The sequence below is a fragment of the Rhinoderma darwinii genome, chromosome 3 (assembly GCF_050947455.1).
Source record: "Rhinoderma darwinii isolate aRhiDar2 chromosome 3, aRhiDar2.hap1, whole genome shotgun sequence".
NCBI classification, from domain to species: Eukaryota; Metazoa; Chordata; class Amphibia; order Anura; family Rhinodermatidae; genus Rhinoderma; species Rhinoderma darwinii.
The window spans coordinates 402,208,102-402,227,290 of record NC_134689.1 but is presented as its reverse complement, the minus strand read 5'-3'; the positions used below and the strand labels follow the sequence as shown (position 1 = coordinate 402,227,290).

Here is a 19,189-nt window from a genome sequence, read left to right as displayed (position 1 = left end):
GGTGGCTTCTCCGGTGCTCCTCCCTAGGATTCTTAGTGCTCACATAGAGGACTTGGTGATTTCAGATCATTCACCGGTATCTCTGATCTTGGCAGATACATTTAAATGGGGATCGGATATCTTGTGGAAATTTCCTTCTTTCTTGGTAACTGATGAATCCTTTCAATCATGTTTGAAGGGCTAGTTATTGGAATATAGTCAGGAAAATCAAGCCCATAGGGAAGACAGTACTGAGGGGGAGGATCATTTCTTTTGTGTCGTCGCTTAAAAGAAAAACCAACAAGCTTTATAACGAGTCTAGTAGAAATCTTCGCATGAAATATACAGCGTACTCGGCAAATCCCACATTAGCGCTTCGGGATGAATGGCTTACAGCTAAGGCAGAGTTTGAAATGTGGCTAGATAGAAAGGAAAGGTTCCAGAGAGCAAACAAACGCGCATTTCTTCAGGTATGGTAATAAAACAGGATCCCTGTTGGCCAAAATGGCGAAAGGGCAATTTCGCCCGACTCACATAGGGGGGGTTGAGAGATGGGAACGGGGAAATATAGAAAGATCCAAAGATCATCAATGATCTACTGGGAGATTATTACACTGCGCTATATGCACAGGACACTTCGGAGAGGACTGAGGGGAGGGCGTTTCTGGACTCTTTAACGATACCATCTCTCTCGGACTCGGATAGAGAATCGTTAAATGTTTTGATCACGGAACAAGAGATCATATCGACCATTAAATCATTGACGAATAATAAAGCGCCAGGACCGGACGGGTTTTCTAGTGACTTTTACAAGATTATGAGGGAGGTCGTCACACCCATTTTATTGCCGGTGTATAATCATATGCTTTTAAATAAGGAATTCCTGAGATCGGGCAATGTAGCTTCTATCAAGGTATTGTACAAGGAAGGGAAAGATCCGACTAACCCGGGCTCCTATCGCCCAATCTCTTTGATAAATCAGGATGTTAAAATATTGTCGAAGATATTGGCCGACAGGTTGGCCCTGTTTCTTCCGGATCCGATTGGGTCACACCAGGTGGGTTTTGTTAAAGGGAGATCGGCGGTCAAAAATATGCGCACGGTTCTGGCGGTACAAGACGCAATAAAGGCCACTAGCATGGAGGGGTACGAGTCGCCAGCACTTTTAACATTGGACGCCGAAAAGGCCTTTGATAATGTTCACTGGGATTGGCTGGGGTTAGTTCTAGATAGATTTGGGATACAGGGATTGTTTAGGAATTACCTGGAAGCGTTCTATTCAGAACCTCTAGCTAGGGTGTTCACCACAGGTTTTCTTTCAGCACCGATCCATTTACAGAAGGGAACACGACAGGGATGCCCCCTGTCTCCATTGCTGTTTGACTTGGCTTTGGAACCGCTGGCGAGACATCTTCTGTCCTCCAGTGATTTTGAAGGGATAATGGTTGGCAGTCAGGAGATTAAACGGACATGCTTTGCTGATGATCTTTTGCTATTTCTGAGATCGCCTGGGGATCATTTGGGGGGGGGGGGGGGTGCTGGAGAAGCTACGGTACTTTGGATCATTCTCAGGCTATAGAGTCAATGCGCAAAAGAGTCAATTACTCTACTTGAAGGAATCAGGGGCAAGACCACCCTTGCAGGGTACGGTGGAAATAGCCAGATCTTATATCACATACCTGGGGATTAAAATAGGCAAATTTCCCTCTTCCCTCTATAAACTAAATTATTCACCCTTGTTTGAAAAAATTCATAAGAAACTAAATCGATGGGCGACACTGCCATTGTTTGGGAGAGCTGCTCTTTTAACCCCTTCCCGACATCCGCCATATATATACGGCGCTGTCGGGAGGTGCTTCCCGCAAAGCGCCATATATGTACGGCGCAGTGATGGTGCGGGCTCAGAAGCAGAGCCGGCACCATCACCGCGGGGTGACAGCTGTATTATACAGCTGGCACCCTCCTGTAACTGCCAGGACCGGAGCTATTCTCCTATCCGGCAGATTAACCCCTCAGATGATGCGCTCAATAGAGCGCAGCATCTGTTAGGTTTTCACCCTTTCGGCAACCCAGTGATGCAATCGCTGGGTTGCTGTGGCAATCGGACGCCAGAAAATGGCGTCCGAGTCTGCCTTGTACGGGAGCCGATGAGGACCCGCCTGCGGCGTGTCCTCATAGGCTTGCTGTCAGTGAATAACTGACAGCGCTAATAGACTGCACTACGTATGTAGTGCAGTGTATTAGAGTAGCGATCGGGGCATCAGGCCCTCATGTCCCCTAGTGGGACAAGTCAGAAAAGTAAAAAAAAGTAAATAAAAATGTCGTAAAACAATAAAAACACACACATTTCAAATAAAAATAAAGCTACACTGACTTTTTTCCCATAGTAAGTCTTTTATTATGGGAAAAACCGTAAAAATAAAAAAAACTATACATAATTGGTATCGCCGCGTCCGTAGCGACCCAAACTACAAAACTATTATGTAATTTATCCCGCACGGTGAACGCGGTAAAAAAAAAACATGAAAAACTGCGCCAGAATCTTCGTTTTTCGGTCACGTCTCCTTCCAAAAAATGCTATAAAAAGTGATCAAAAAGTAACATTTACTCCAAAATAGTACTAATAAAAACGACAATCCGTGCCGCAAAAAATAATCCCTGACACCGCTTTGTGCACGCAAAAATAATAAAGTTATGGGTCTTAGAATGTCGACAGAGAAAACAAATGATTTTATAAAAAAAGTGATTTTATTGTGCAAAAGCCGCAATACATAAAAAAAACTATATAAATTTGGTATCGCCGTAATCGTATCGACCCGCAGAATAAAGCTAACATGTAATTTAGAGAGCACTGTGGATACCGACAAAAACCCCAATAAAAAAACTATTCCAGAATTGCTTGTTTTTGGTAATTTCCTTTACCAAAAAATGAAATAAAAAGTGATCAAAAAGTCGTATGTGTTCCAAAATGGTACCAATAAAATCTACAGCCCGTCTCGCAAAAAACAAGCCCGCACACCGCTCAATCAACTGAAAAATAAAAAAGTTATGGCACTAGTAATGCGGTGATGAAAAACATCTCAATGTGCAGGCCGGAGGGGAACCTTCCTTCAGTTTCAGGGCCCTAGTATTTAGGAACTAGAAAAGGAAGGCACATAGCACATCCGCTGGAAGCGAGGGCGCCCGTATTATACCAGCGCAAAACTTTCCCAGTAATATTTCCCAAACTACAAAGGAGAAAAAGCCTCCAAAAGGTGCAGAGCGTTACAGAAGGGGGATAAGAAAGAAAACCGTTTATCAGTGTGACACCGGCCTGCGCATAACGGATCGCTTCACAGCGTAACACACATCTATGGATAATTGTATTATTTACCCCATTATTATACCCTCTTATTATGCCCTGATGTACTCCGCACAGCTTACATATACCCTGATGTTCTCCGCACAGATTACATATGCCCTGATGTTCTCCGCACAGCTTACATATACCCTGATGTTCTCCTCACATATTACATATACCCTGATGTACTCCTCACAGCTTACATATAGCCTGATGTACTCCTCACATATTACATATACCCTGATGTACTCCGCACAGTTTACATACACCCTGATGTACTCCACACAGATTACATATACCCTGATGTACTCCGCCCAGCTTACATATAGCCTGATGTACTCCTCACATATTACATATACCCTGATGTACTCCGCACAGATTACATATACCCTGATGTACCCCGCACAGCTTACATATACCCTGATGTACTCCGCACAGATTACATATACCCTGATGTACTCCGCACAGCTTACATATATCCTGATGTACTCCTCACAGCTTACATATACCCTGATGTACTCCTCACAGCTTACATATACCCTGATGTACTCCGCACAGATTACATATACCCTGATGTACTCCGCACAGATTACATATAACCTGATGTACTCCGCACAGATTACATATACCCTGATGTACTCCTCACAGCTTACATATACCCTGATGTACTCCGCACAGATTACATATACCCTGATGTACTCCCCACAGATTACATATACCCTGATGTACTCCGCACAGCTTACATATACCCTGATGTACTCTGCACAGCTTACATATACCCTGATGTACTCCTCACAGCTTACATATATCCTGATGTACTCCTCACAGATTACATATACCCTGATGTACTCCTCACAGCTTACATATATCCTGATGTACTCCGCACAGCTTACATATACCCTGATGTACTCCACACATATTACATATACCCTGATGTACTCCGCACAGCTTACATATACCCTGATGTACTCCTCACAGCTTACATATATCCTGATGTACTCCTCACAGATTACATATACCCTGATGTACTCCTCACAGCTTACATATACCCTGATGTACTCCTCACAGCTTACATATATCCTGATGTACACCGCACAGCTTACATATACCCTGATGTACTCCTCACAGCTTACATATATCCTGATGTACTCCGCACAGCTTACATATACCCTGATGTACTCCGCACAGCTTACATATACCCTGATGTACTCTGCCCAGCTTACATATACCCTGATGTACTGCTCACAGCTTACATATACCCTGATGTACTCCGCACAGCTTACATATACCCTGATGTTCTCCGCACAGATTACATATACCCTGATGTACTCCGCACAGCTTACATATATCCTGATGTACTCCGCACAGCTTACATATACCCTGATGTACTCTGCCCAGCTTACATATACCCTGATGTACTGCTCACAGCTTACATATACCCTGATGTACTCCGCACAGCTTACATATACCCTGATGTACTGCTCACAGCTTACATATACCCTGATGTACTCCGCACAGCTTACATATACCCTGATGTTCCCCGCACAGTTTACATATACCCTGATGTACTCCGCACAGCTTACATATACCCTGATGTACTCCGCACAGCTTACATATACCCTGATGTACTCCGCCCAGTTTACATATACCCTGATGTACTCCACACAGATTACATATACCCTGATGTACTCCGCACAGCTTACATATACCCTGATGTACTCCTCACAGCTTACATATATCCTGATGTACTCCTCACAGATTACATATACCCTGATGTACTCCTCACAGCTTACATATACCCTGATGTACTCCTCACAGCTTACATATATCCTGATGTACACCGCACAGCTTACATATACCCTGATGTACTCCTCACAGCTTACATATATCCTGATGTACTCCGCACAGCTTACATATACCCTGATGTACTCCGCACAGCTTACATATACCCTGATGTACTCTGCCCAGCTTACATATACCCTGATGTACTGCTCACAGCTTACATATACCCTGATGTACTCCGCACAGCTTACATATACCCTGATGTTCTCCGCACAGATTACATATACCCTGATGTACTCCGCACAGCTTACATATATCCTGATGTACTCCGCACAGCTTACATATACCCTGATGTACTCTGCCCAGCTTACATATACCCTGATGTACTGCTCACAGCTTACATATACCCTGATGTACTCCGCACAGCTTACATATACCCTGATGTACTGCTCACAGCTTACATATACCCTGATGTACTCCGCACAGCTTACATATACCCTGATGTTCCCCGCACAGTTTACATATACCCTGATGTACTCCGCACAGCTTACATATACCCTGATGTACTCCGCACAGCTTACATATACCCTGATGTACTCCGCCCAGTTTACATATACCCTGATGTACTCCGCACAGATTACATATACCCTGATGTACTCCGCACAGCTTACATATACCCTGATGTACTTCGCACAGCTTACATATAGCCTGATGTACTCCGCACAGCTTACATATACCCTGATGTACTCCTCACAGCTTACATATACCCTGATGTACTCCTCACAGCTTACATATACCCTGATGTACTCCGCACAGCTTACATATACCCTGATGTACTCCGCACAGCTTACATATACCCTGATGTACTCCGCACAGATTACATATACCCTGATGTACTCCGCACAGCTTACATATACCCTGATGTACTCCGCACAGCTTACATATACCATGATGTACTCCGCACAGCTTACATATACCCTGATGTACTCCGCACAGCTTACATATACCATGATGTACTCCGCACAGCTTATATATACCCTGATGTACTCCTCACAGCTTACATATATCCTGATGTACTCCGCACAGATTACATATACCCTGATGTGCTCCTCACAGATTACATATACCCTGATATACTCCGCACAGCTTACATATACCCTGATATACTCCGCACAGATTACATATACCCTGATGTGCTCCGCACAGATTACACATACCCTGATGTGCTCCTCACAGCTTACATATACCCTGATGTACTCCTCACAGCTTACATATATCCTGATGTACCCCGCACAGATTACATATACCCTGATGTACTCCACACAGATTACATATACCCTGATGTACTCCGCACAGTTTACATATATCCTGATGTACTCCTCACAGCTTACATATACCCTGATGTACTCCGCCCAGCTTACATATACCCTGATGTACTCCGCCCAGCTTACATATACCCTGATGTACTCCGCCCAGCTTACATATACCCTGATGTACTCCTCACAGTTTACATATACCCTGATGTACTCCTCACAGCTTACATATACCCTGATGTACTCCGCACAGTTTACATATACCCTGATGTACTCCTCACAGTTTACATATACCCTGATGTACTCCTCACAGCTTACATATATACTGATGTACCCCGCACAGATTACATATACCCTGATGTACCCCGCCCAGCTTACATATACCCTGATGTACTCCGCCCAGCTTACATATACCCTGATGTACTCCGCCCAGCTTACATATACCCTGATGTACTCCGCACAGCTTACATATACCCTGATGTACTCCTCACAGATTACATATACCCTGATGTACTCCGCACAGCTTACACATACCCTGATGTACTCCGCACAGTTTACATATACCCTGATGTACTGTGCCCAGCTTACATATACCCTGATGTACTCCTCACAGTTTACATACACCCTGATGTACTCCACACAGTTTACATATACCCTGATGTACTCCGCACAGCTTACATATACCCTGATGTACTCCTCACAGCTTACATATACCCTGATGTACTCCGCACAGATTACATATACCCTGATGTACTCCTCACATATTACATATACCCTGATGTACTCCGCACAGATTACATATACCCTGATGGACTCCGCACAGCTTACATATGCCACCACATTATAAACGGAAATACCAGCAAAACCCCAAACAGAACTACTACCCAGCAAAATCCATGCTCAAAATGGCGGTCTTTCCCTTCTTAGCCCTACAGTGTGCCAAACAGCAATTTATGGCCACAAGTAAGGCATTACCATACCCGGGAGAACCCGCTTAACAATTTATGGGGTAAGATTCTCTAGGGGCACAACATCTTGTGCGGTGAATGGGCAGATCAGTGGAGAAATTGCAATTTTCACTTTGCACCATCCACTGCGTATTCATTTCTGAAAAACACCTGTGGAGTCTAAATTCTCACTACACCCCTTGATAAATGCCTTTAGGGGTGTAGTTTCTAAAACGGGGTCACTTGTTTGGTACATGAGGGGTTTTGCAAATGCAACATGGCGTCCGCAAACCATTCCAGCAAAATCTACGCTCCAAAAGATAAATACCGCTCCTTTTCTTCTGAATGCTCCCATATATGTAAACAGCTGATTATAACCACATATGGGGTGTTACCGTACTCGGGAGAAATCACTTTACAAATGTTGGGGGGCTTTTTCTTCTCTACTCCTTGTAAAAATGAAAAATGTGTATCTAAAACTACATCTTGTTGGAAAAAAAAATTATTTTTCATTTTCATGGCTTAATTCTAATTAATTCAGCAAAAAACCTTTGGGATCAAAATTTTCACTATACCCCTAGATGATTCCTCAGGGGGTGCAGTTTCCCAAATGGAGTCACTTTTGGGGTGTTTCCACTGTACTAGTACTACAGGGGCTCAGCAAATGTGACATGACACCCAGAAACCATTCCAAAATCCAAATGGCGCTCTTTCCCTTCTAAGCCCTACCGTGTGTCCAAACAGATGTTTATTACCACATGTGGGGTACTGTTTTACTCGGGAGAAATTGCTTTACAAATGTTGCGGTGCTTTTTCTCCTTCAGTCCTTGTGGAAATGAAAAAAAAATACCTAAACCTACATTTTCTTTGAAAAAATGTCGATTTTCATTTTTACGGCCTACTTACAATAAGTTCTGTAAAACACATGTGGGGTCAAAATGCTAACTATACCCCTAGATAATTTCCTCAAGGGGTATAGTTTCCAAAATGGGGTCACTTGTTGGGGGTTTCCACTGTTTTGTCCCCTCAGGGGCTTTGCAAATGTGACATGGCCTCCGCAAACCATTCCTGCTAAATTTGAGCTCCAAGAGCCAAATAGTGCTCTTTCCCTTCTAAGCCCTGCCGTGTGTCTAAACAGCCGTTTATTACCACATGTGGGGTATTGTTTTACTCGGGAGAAATTGCTCTACAAATGTTGTGGTTCTTTTTCTACTTTAGTTCTCTTGGAAATGAAAAAAAATTGGCTAAACCTACATTTTATTAGAAAAAAATTTAGATTTTCATTTTCATGAACTAGTTCCAAAAATTTTTGCAAAAAAACTGGCCGGTCAAAATGCTTGCTACACCCCTAGATAAATTCCTCGAGGGGTGTAGTTTCCCAAATGGGGTCACTTTTGGGGGGTTTCCACTGTTTTAGTTCCACTAGACCTGTTCAAACCTGACATGGTGCCTAAAATATAGTCTAATAAAAAGGAGGCCTAAAATCCACCAGGTGCTCCTTTGCTTCTGAGGCCAGTGCTTCAGTCCAGTAGCGCACTAGGGCCACATGTGGGATATTTCCTAAAACTGCAGAGCCTGGGCAATAAATATTGGCATTTCTTGGGTAAAACATTCTGTGGTACAAAAAAAAATGGATTCAAAATGAATTTCTGGAAAAAAATAATGAACTTTGTAAATTTCACCTCTACTTTGCCTTAATTCCTGCGCAATGTCTAAAGGGTTAAGAAACTTTCTAACTGCTGTTTTGAATATTTTGTGGGGTGCAGTTTTCAAAATGGGGGTTTCTAATATCTAAGGACCTCAAAGCCACTTCACATCTGAACTGGCCCCTGTAAAAATAGCATTTTGAAATTTTCTTGAAAATGTGAGAAATTGCTGCTAAAGTTCTAAGCCTTGTAACGTCCTAGAAAAATAAAATGATGTTTAAAAAACGATGCCAATCTAAAGTAGACATATGGGGGATGTTAGTTAGCAACATTTTTGTGTGGTATAACTGCCTGTCTTACAAGCAGATACATTTAAATTGAGAAAAATGCTAATTTTTGCAATTTTTCGCTAAATTTTGGTGTTTTTCACAATTAAATACTGAATGTATCGGGCAAATTTTGCCAGTAACATAAAGTCCAATGTGTCACGAGAAAACAATCTCAGAATCGCTTGGATAGGTAAAAGCATTCCGACGTTATTACCACATAAAGTGACACATGTCAGATTTGAAAAATGAGGCTCTGTCAGGAAGGTCAAAAGCGGCCAAAGAGGGAAGGGGTTAAAAATGATAAGCTTTGCTCGTCTGTTATATCCAATGCAAACAATACCCATATTGATCAAGCACCTAGATAGCCAAAAATTACAGACAGCATTCCTAAAATTCTTGTGGCAGAAGAAAAGACCTAGGATTGCATATAAAAAAATTGGCACTGCCCAAAGTTGATGGTGGCATTCAGTTACCACTTATACGATATTACAATTTAGCGGCCATCTGTAGGCACATAGGTGATTGGCTGCATAACACTAATTTGTACTCCAATGTTCAACTGGAACAGGCTTTGGCTGGATCGGATTAGTTGCCGGCCCTGTTACACTTGCCCTATGCTCAGCTGCCTCATAATGTTAAGTCAAGTTTGTTGCTAAGGGATACAATAGGCGCCTGGAAGGCGGTGCGGAAGCTTTTTGGCCTTCCGTATGGTCTTTCTAAATTCTGGCCATTATGGGACAACCCCATGTTCCCACAGGGGAGCCAGAATAAATTATTTTCGCAGTGGAGATCTGAGGGGATCAATGTTCTGGGCCAACTCATGAATGTTGAGGAGGGAAGATGGCTTACGTGGCAGGAGTTCTCTAGCAAGTATAATTTGAGGGATAATCAGTATCTGCAATATGCTCAAGTAACAGAGTTATGTAAAACCAAAGTACGCAATATTGACAGCAATAGAAAAGAGGATTTTGGATCCAGCGTAGATTGGTGGAATAAAACGGAAGAATGTTCAAGTTTAATGAAATTCGTAAATTAAAATTAAAAAGGAAAAAACCAGGATGGATGGTTGGGAGTGTGCAATCCTGGTAGTGTGAGGGAAAAAAATCAATTGTAAATGAAGCCTACGCGTTTCAAACGCTACACGCGTCCTTAGTCATGGCTGAAGCTTAGTCATGACTAAGGACGCGTGTAGCGTTTGAAACGCGTAGGCTTCATTTACAATTGATTTTTTTCCCTCACACTACCAGGATTGCACACTCCCAACCATCCATCCTGGTTTTTTCCTTTTTAATTTTAATTTACGAATGTCATTAAACTTGGAACATTCTTCCGTTTTATTCCACCAATCTACGCTGGATCCAAAATCCTCTTTTCTATTGCTGTCTACCTATCGTGTGCCGACACGAGGACCCGTGCGAGATGATCTGAACTATACATTTAAGGTGAGCTGGAGGTCTCTTTCTCTATATTTGTCTACGCAATATTGAGGTAGTGGAGATGCGGGGGGCATTTGATGGGTTGGTGCCGCAGGGCGTTATGGGTAGAAGCCTTGCAAGTTTATATGGTAAGCTTCGGAATGTCCACCTTGACTCTTTTAGTACCTCCTGCTTTCGGACCTGCGAAGTGGAGCTGGAAGATCCAGAACTCTCTAGCAAAATTCGGGAAGGGTGGGAGAGGGTGAGGGAGGTCATGGTAAATGCTTTTAATTTATCCTATAGGGACGCTCCAGCACACTATCTGCGTAGTTGTCCTAAATGTGACCTACATAAAGCTAACTTACTTCACGGGATGTGGTTGTGCCCACAAATTCGGGCGTTTTGGAACCTTGCTCTACAATTTATTAAAGACACCTGGGGGGGGGAAAGAGGCGCACGCAAATCCACAGGCAGTGCTGTTTCACTATATCCCCATGGATCCAGATGGGGGGGGGGGGGGGGGGACCACCTCTAGTGGCCCGGAAAGGAATCCATATGGCATTATTGGCTATCAAGAAGTGCATCTTGCGTCACTGGTTACAGGCATCGGTCCCGGAAATTGCGGAGGTTGTGACTACTCTTACAACTTTATTGGGATATGATAAAACGGACCTAGAAAGACACAAAGAAAGGTCTACAGAACAATTTTTTAAAACTTGGTGTATATTTATTGAAAAACATTATTCCGCAGCGGAGATAGGGGTGTTCATGCGCACATTTCAACACACATCATGGTATAGTTCAGAGTATCCAGGGCACGCTAGGCAGGCTACTGGCTAGTTAAGAACCTGCTCACCGAGATGGAGGAGAGTTGGGGGGGAGGGAAGGGGATGTTCGGTTTTGTTTAGCCTTATTCATTGCCTTGTAACTTGATGATGACAAGTAAAATGAACAATTATTTTGGAGTTAGAACACATTGTTATATGATGCACTTACTATTGTATGTGTGACACGTACTTTATACCTGGAAAATGTTCGGACTTTGAATAAAAATATATTTGAAAAAAAACAAAAACGAAACGCTTTGTGTGACGCAAACCCAACACTGCCCATCCCCCTAGTGAAGCATGGCGGTGGCAGCATGACGGGGACTGGAAAACTGGTCAGGATTGAAGAAAAGATGGTACAAAACAGGAAAACCACCAGGCAGGGGGGTGAATACTTTTGCAAGGCAGTGGAACTACTATAGTGGTCTTGATTATTATATTTGGTCATCGCCGTCCTTCACGTCTACACAATTTTAACTTCAAAGCAGAGAACGGTTTACAACAAGATTACCCACTGACATGCCCAGACCCAGAGGGCACAGGAGGCCAACTTGGCACATGTAAAATTGCAGGCGTGTGAGAACGGAGAACACGGCCCCCGAGAGGTCATGTTTGTGTAATAAGCAGAAAAATCTGGTTGAATTATTGAATAAATGTAACGCTCCGGAGTCACGCGTCGCCTTGAGAACACAATGTTTTCCACTTACACATTAACCTTGACATGATGTTGGGCCCGTTCTAAGGTTAAACATTCCACGGCTCCTCCAGTGCGGACTGACGGGGCTTCTAATTAAACGTCTTGAGCCTCTTACAAGAAGGAAAGCATCGAGAACCGGCGTAATGCAGGGAGATGAAGGGTTACGACTAATAATGGGCCGAATGCCCAGAACCACGAGAGATCCCAGACTCCAATCCTACAAATCACGTGGCACCTCAGGCGGCTGGAGGCACATCACATCGCACCGCTGTCAGTCTATGCCACCTTGCGCAAGGCAATGCAGACGTGTCTCTACAGGATCTCAGCGCTGGAGATACGGGGCAATGGAGTGATCATAGGGGGGGCAGGGAGGTTTCTGAACTTCCCATCACTCATGCTGCTCGGCTCCCCTTGTAAATATGTTAATACTGGTGGTCCCATCAAGACTACCCCTCCTCGTTTGAAAACGGGCAGCTGATGGCCGTGTACCCGGCTGGTCAAACCACAGGCGAGCCAATGTTATTAGCGAGGAATCAGCTGGTGGCCACATATTTCCCTTGCAGTTTCCATAGAATGAACGGGCTACCATGTAAGACAAGGCCACGACGAGACCACTTTATGATCCCCAGCAGGGCCGGCTTTATGTGGGCCCTTGGGCAACATAGAATTAGTGGGCCCCTTTGCGGGGAAACTCTCTGTGGCAGTAAACGGCAGATTGTGGCCCCTTATAGAAGTTAGGCCCTGTTTATACCCCCCCCCCCCTATAAAAAGAAAAAAGTCATGCCTCCTTTATGTTCCCTTATAGAAGTTCGGCTCCCACTTTGTGCCCCATGTATAGAGTGCCTTCTGTAGATAATGCCAAACATCCCTGTCGATGGCTCCTTTGGGCTCCCTCTAGGAGTGAAATCCCCAGCCAGGGCGTTGCCGATGCTCTGGCCGGGGATTCGGGGCCCGCAGCAGCCACTGATGTCACTGTCCATGTATGGACAGGGACGTCAGGGGCTCCTCCTGGACCGGAATCCCCGGCAACGCCCTAGAGGGAACCCAAAGGTGCCATCGACAGGGATGTGTGTGGCACTATCTACAGGGGGCAGCATAAAGTACCTGTCAGCCAAGTGGGCCCCCCCAAGGGCAGTGGGCACGACCCTTGCCAGGGTGCCGACTCCTAGATGCAAAAACCCCTTTGAATTACGTCCGGTTTTCTGTAGATAATGCTTAATCCTTTCATAATTAAAAGTTCTGCAATGTTTCATTATTTTGTTTCCATTTCTCAAAGTGTTCAAGATCTCTGCTTGCTGTCAGAACCGGGGCGCTCATTTTGAGCTACCAATGCTGAAACGGGGGATGGTACAATGTATCAGTATAGGGCCGTCTCGGCGCTAATGTGGATTCACATCATTCCACACACACACACACACTATAAAAGGACCACACACATTATGGGCCTGATGTACCCCCTGAGGAAGCGACTGAAAACAGCGAAACGCGCGTTGGGGTCTTTCTGTGGACCATCCAGCACGGACGTATTTTGATACTCTCACTTAGAATGGGTAAGACTGCATTTTATAACTGCTCACCGTTTATTTACTGATTCACCCTATGTGATCCACTTGTGACTTGGTAATATCTATTGTATTTACATATAACTGAGAGGACACTGTGGTTTATCAGTACACAATCCACTTGGATGAGATACTTTATATATCTAACTGTGTGGGTAGCATTTATGTTCTTGCCCTCTATACCATTCTAATACGTAATACTGTCCTGTGCTGTTTGATGTATCACGGTATTGGTACTAGAGTCTTCTTATGAAGTGTTTTTAATTGTATGTTATTTTCTAAAAATAAAAATTGATATATTCTTATATACTTGGACGTTACGCTCTAGCTTTTTTCTTCGGTATGGTTCAATAATCATGGAGCAGTCTATCTGATACATTATGGGGGGAAGTTGGTCTCTTAAACTTTACCTAGCCTGTAACCAATATACACTTGGAGTCTATGTATCTATAAACTTTATATAAAAGACTGGACGACCGACACAGACGGCCTGATAACAGAGAACGAGGGGCAGAGATGGAAAATAGCGGGATCACGTGACTGGTGAAATATTTGGGCCGCTGCTTAGTTCCCCATGAAGATGAGCCGGATGTGTAGTATTGATGAGGCAATAAACAACTTTTGTCTGTCATAGTGGAACGGACTCAAAACTAGTAAAACTGCTTGCTGCGCTCAGGAGAACAGGTTTTCCAGGCTATGGAAGTTTCCCAAGCAGAGCAGGAAAGTCCAAATAGAAGAATTCTCTAACACGATGGGAGACGTAGTGATGTCTAAGAGAATGTGTCACAGGGCAGGATTAGATACACAGCTCAGCAGACAGTATCACACGTGATCAGATTACACAGCTCAGCAGACAGTATCACACATCATAGGATTAGATACATTGGCTCAACAGGCAGTATCACACAGGATAGGATTAGATACAGAAGCTCAGCAGACAGTACCACACTATAGGATTAGATACATGGCTCAGCAGACTGCATCACACTATAGGATTAGATACAGCAGGCAGGATCACTCGTGACATGATTAGATACAGCAGCTCAGCAGACAGTACCACATTATAGGATTAGATACAGCAGACAGGATCACTCGTGACATGATTAGATACAGAAGCTCAGCAGACTGTACCACACTATAGGATTAGATATAGGGCTCAGCAGATCGTATCACACTATAGGATTAGATACAGCAGGCAGGATCACTCGTGACATGATTAGATACAGCAGCTCTGCAGACAGTAGCACACAGGAGAGGCTGCGATACACTGGTTCGGTAGTACAGTCTCACACAATAGGTTTAGATACACCAGTATCACCCTGGGGAGGTTTGATACCACAATTTGCTGAACTTATTGGAGTTCAACACATTTAACACATCCATTTTATGCAGTCAGAAAAATAGCGCCCCCTATAGGACACTCATTAAACGGGTTCCACCCAATATTTCTTCAGCAGAAAAAAATACAAAAAAAATTGAAAAGTCGGGGAAAAACCACACGGGTTGTAATTATTTCCCCATCAGGTCGTTATCATTGACATATAATTACAGTGATCCTGCAGTAGAGAAGTCATTGCACAACATGTTAGAAGTCATGGAGGCGCGGCGACAAGAGGAAGCGCGCTGCTTCACGCCATCACTATGCCATCACCACGCCGGCGGTTAGACATTATACCTCAATAGAAGGCGAAACGTATGAGCTGAGGAAGCAATTTACCTCAGACGTCAATCACACACCCTACCAATATGTCGGCCGGGGTCGGTTGTCATTTTGGCGGACTCCTCTCTAGCGTCCATGTGCGTGCACCCATTTGCGGGTCTCTGCCATATTTCAGCCCAGTCTCGCGCCTGAACACTACTTGACACACAGATATACAGCAGGGATATTTGATGGCACAGGTACAAAGGCTTTACACGAGGCAGCCGGAGGTTTGGCAGCCATTCCCGGACAGAACGTGCATCTGGAGAGTGTAGAGCTGAGGATGGCGACGGCGGATCTGAGCTTATAATAATAAATCACCCGACACTTCGGGGAAACGTCTTCACATCAGGAATAACAACCATTCCTGATCATCCGAACCTGCACAGACGATCACACGATGACTAAGAGCGTATACGATACCAACGTGTCATTATATTAATGCAGGGGGTCGCATACTTTCGCACAGTCACCCTCAGTAATGACTCATAAGATCTTGAGGTAAAAAGTGGGTGGAGATTAACAAAAGGGGCGTGGTCACTATCATTTATGCCAGAAACGGACGTAAATTATAGCGGAAAGCTACGCCAGCTCCTGGCCGGCCGGAGTAGATTTAGTGTCGTACGGGCAGATAAAAATGTGAGAAATTTGTTGAGAGGCGCGTCTCTTAATAAATTTGTCCCAACACACTCCAAATTTGGCGCAGTCTTAATACATTTCCCCTTTAGACCTGATCAAAACTAGCAATAAACAATAAAAATGTCCTTGTGGCCCATAGCAACCAATCACAGTGCTGCTTTCATTTTCCCAGAGCAGTTTAGGAAATGAAAGCGGAGCTCTGATTGGTTGTTATGGGCAACAAGGACAGTTTTACTGTTGGGGTATGTTCACACGGGTCAGATTAAACTCGGAATTAAATCCAACCAAGATAACGCACGGAATTCCGTTAGAAAGAACGCAGAAAATTGTGCTCGATTTGGTACGGATTTACCGCTGCCGACAATAGACGAGGGGATAAAAAAAATAAACAAATGATCTATACTAACCTCCCCCTAGTCTCCCATAGCAACGCTTAACTCCTCCCAGAGCTGGTGTCTGTGGTCCCGGCCTCCTGCGATGACGTTTCGCGACGCGTCGTCACTAAACGCTAAAATAGTGTAACCCACAGCAAAAGCCACAACACGAGGATTTGCTTATGGATTTTTACTTCACTTGGAAACGTCTGCAACAAATACGTAAGATTTCCACATCCGCAGGATTGAAAAACTCACACCGCAGGGCAATTTCTGCGCTGAATTGATCCGCACCGTGTGGTTGAGATCCACTTCGCCGCCGTTTACTGTACGCAGATCCAGGGTGAAAAAAAAAAACCTTACAGGGAAGGGACGATGTGGTCATTCGATTACTGCGATCAGTTATTTGTATATAGAAGAATGCAGGGAAGACACAGATCACGTATTTCCTGCTACTCCGGGCCTAAGGGCTCACGTACACGGACGTATTTCTGCGGCGCTATAATAGGACCGCCAAAGAGGTGTATGAGGCATATAAGGTACCACTGTTGGTCTCAGATTATCTCCTCGCATACGACACGCGGCGGAGAATGAAGACTAAAGGCGCTCTCCTGCTGTACGCTGACAGAACACAGGCTGCCATAAACAGCACTTGTACCTTAGTCTGCATTATATTATGTCGCCTTCACTTACCGAACACCAGGCACAGGCCGGACAGAGCAGTGAGAAGTGGCAGCAGCGATATAGACGGATCCATCAGTCCAGGGCGCCGCACGGTCTGTCAGCTCCCAGATCCTAAGAAGAAAGGAGTATTAGTAATGGCGGCTCTTCAGCAGCACGCAGGTCTCCCACCACAGCAGAACTACAAGTCCCAGAGTGCACAGAGACGAGCCACTGGTGAGGAACTACAAGTCCCAGGACATGAATGTCAGATACATACGGTTATTCCCAAGATGCACTGCAAAGGAACAGTCACAATGGAGCACATTTACAATATTGTCATCTCTTCAGCAAAAATGGCGCAATTTGTACAGGACGTGACCAGCTTAGAAAAAGATGGTGGCCTAGAAGTTTTATTCATACGGTGGACGGACTAACTTGTCAACTTCATATCATTTGCACCCCAATGAGGCGAAAGATTCAGATTGGGGGTGGGGTTGAACTACTGATCTTAGAATGCACTCAAAGAACTACAAGTCCCAGGACACATTGAAGTGTCAGGTTGGGGGAAAAAAACTGCAATTCCCATAATGCACTAAGAAGTGCAACAAAGTAATGGGAAGTCGCAGGCAATACTCAAGTTGGAGGGACTACAAGCCCCAGGATGCACTAAGGATAAATGTTTGATAAGGGACTACAAGTTGCAGCAAACCCTGCTATTAGCGCCACAGCTGGAGATCTACTGGAGACTGTGCTGGGAATGGCTGCACCTGTGTCCAGCGCCTTGAAAGAGCCCCGCACCCCCTGCGCCCAGATCTAACACCCGCCAGCACTGCGCACACGGCCACACACCTGCCACTCCGCCGTCACTCCACAATCAGTCCTCATCTATAGGTTATCAATACACTGATACAGAACACGGCTCACCTGCCCGAAACTCCCCGGCTCCGCCCACACGGCTCTGTATGTGACCCCGCCCTCACACCTGAGAGAAACTTCCGGGAACACCCGAACCCACACGGCTCGTCACATCCGGAGTCACCTGTGCAACACGGAGGGCATTTCCGGGAGCTCACCTGTACGGACTTCCGGGAACTCACCTGTACGGATTATGTCATTTCCGGGTGCTCACCTGTATATTGGGCTACATATGCGGAAGTTCACCTGTATCACATCGTTTCCGGGAGCTGACCTGTGTACAAATATGGACTGTCTATACCCCTATCTAATCTATCAGTATACAGAGCTGTGTGCCCTATATATACCAGTATACAGAGCCCTGTATCCTATATAATCCAGAGCTGTGTTCCCTAATATATATACCAGTATACAGAGCTGTGTTCCCTAAATATACACCAGTATACAGAGCTGTGTCCCCTAAATATACACACACCAGTATACAGAGCTGTGTTCCCTATAGAGACCAGTTTACAGAATTGTATGCCCTATATTGACCATTATACAGAGCTGTGTGTCCTGTATATACCAGTATACAGAGCTGTGTGTCCTATATATACCAGTATACAGAGCTGTGTGTCCTATATATACCAGTATACAGAACTGTGTACCCTATATATACACCAGTATACAGAGCTGTGTGTCCTATATATACCAGTATACAGAGCTGTGTGTCCTATATATACCAGTATACAGAACTGTGTACCCTATATATACACCAGTATACAGAACTGTGTACCCTATATATACACCAGTATACAGAACTGTGTACCCTATATATACCAGTATACAGAACTGTGTACCCTATATATACCAGTATACAGAACTGTTCCCTATATATACACCAGTGTACAGAGCTGTGTTCCCTATAGAGACCAGTATACAGAATTGTATGCCCTATATTGACCATTATACAGAGCTGTGTGTCCTGTATATACCAGTATACAGAGCTGTGTGTCCTATATATACCAGTATACAGAGCTGTGTGTCCTATATATAGGACAGGAGACATGATATATATAC

At 44.4% G+C, this 19,189-nt stretch overlaps 1 protein-coding gene across 3 annotated transcripts in view; it reads right to left on the bottom strand.

Annotated features, from left to right (window-relative positions):
- CRB3 (crumbs cell polarity complex component 3) overlaps positions 1-18,281 on the bottom strand; it is a 28,139-nt gene extending 9,858 nt beyond the window's left edge. Inside the window, exons 1-2 of one of the 3 annotated variants that reach the window (XM_075859173.1) lie at positions 18,137-18,281; positions 17,243-17,344 (exon numbers count right to left, since the gene is read on the bottom strand). In XM_075859173.1, the coding sequence (XP_075715288.1) occupies positions 17,243-17,306 (64 nt within the window). In that variant the 5' untranslated portion in view covers positions 17,307-17,344; positions 18,137-18,281. The other 2 variants (XM_075859174.1, XM_075859175.1) reach the window with 2 other exon arrangements.
- Positions 18,282-19,189: the final 908 nt, after the last annotated feature.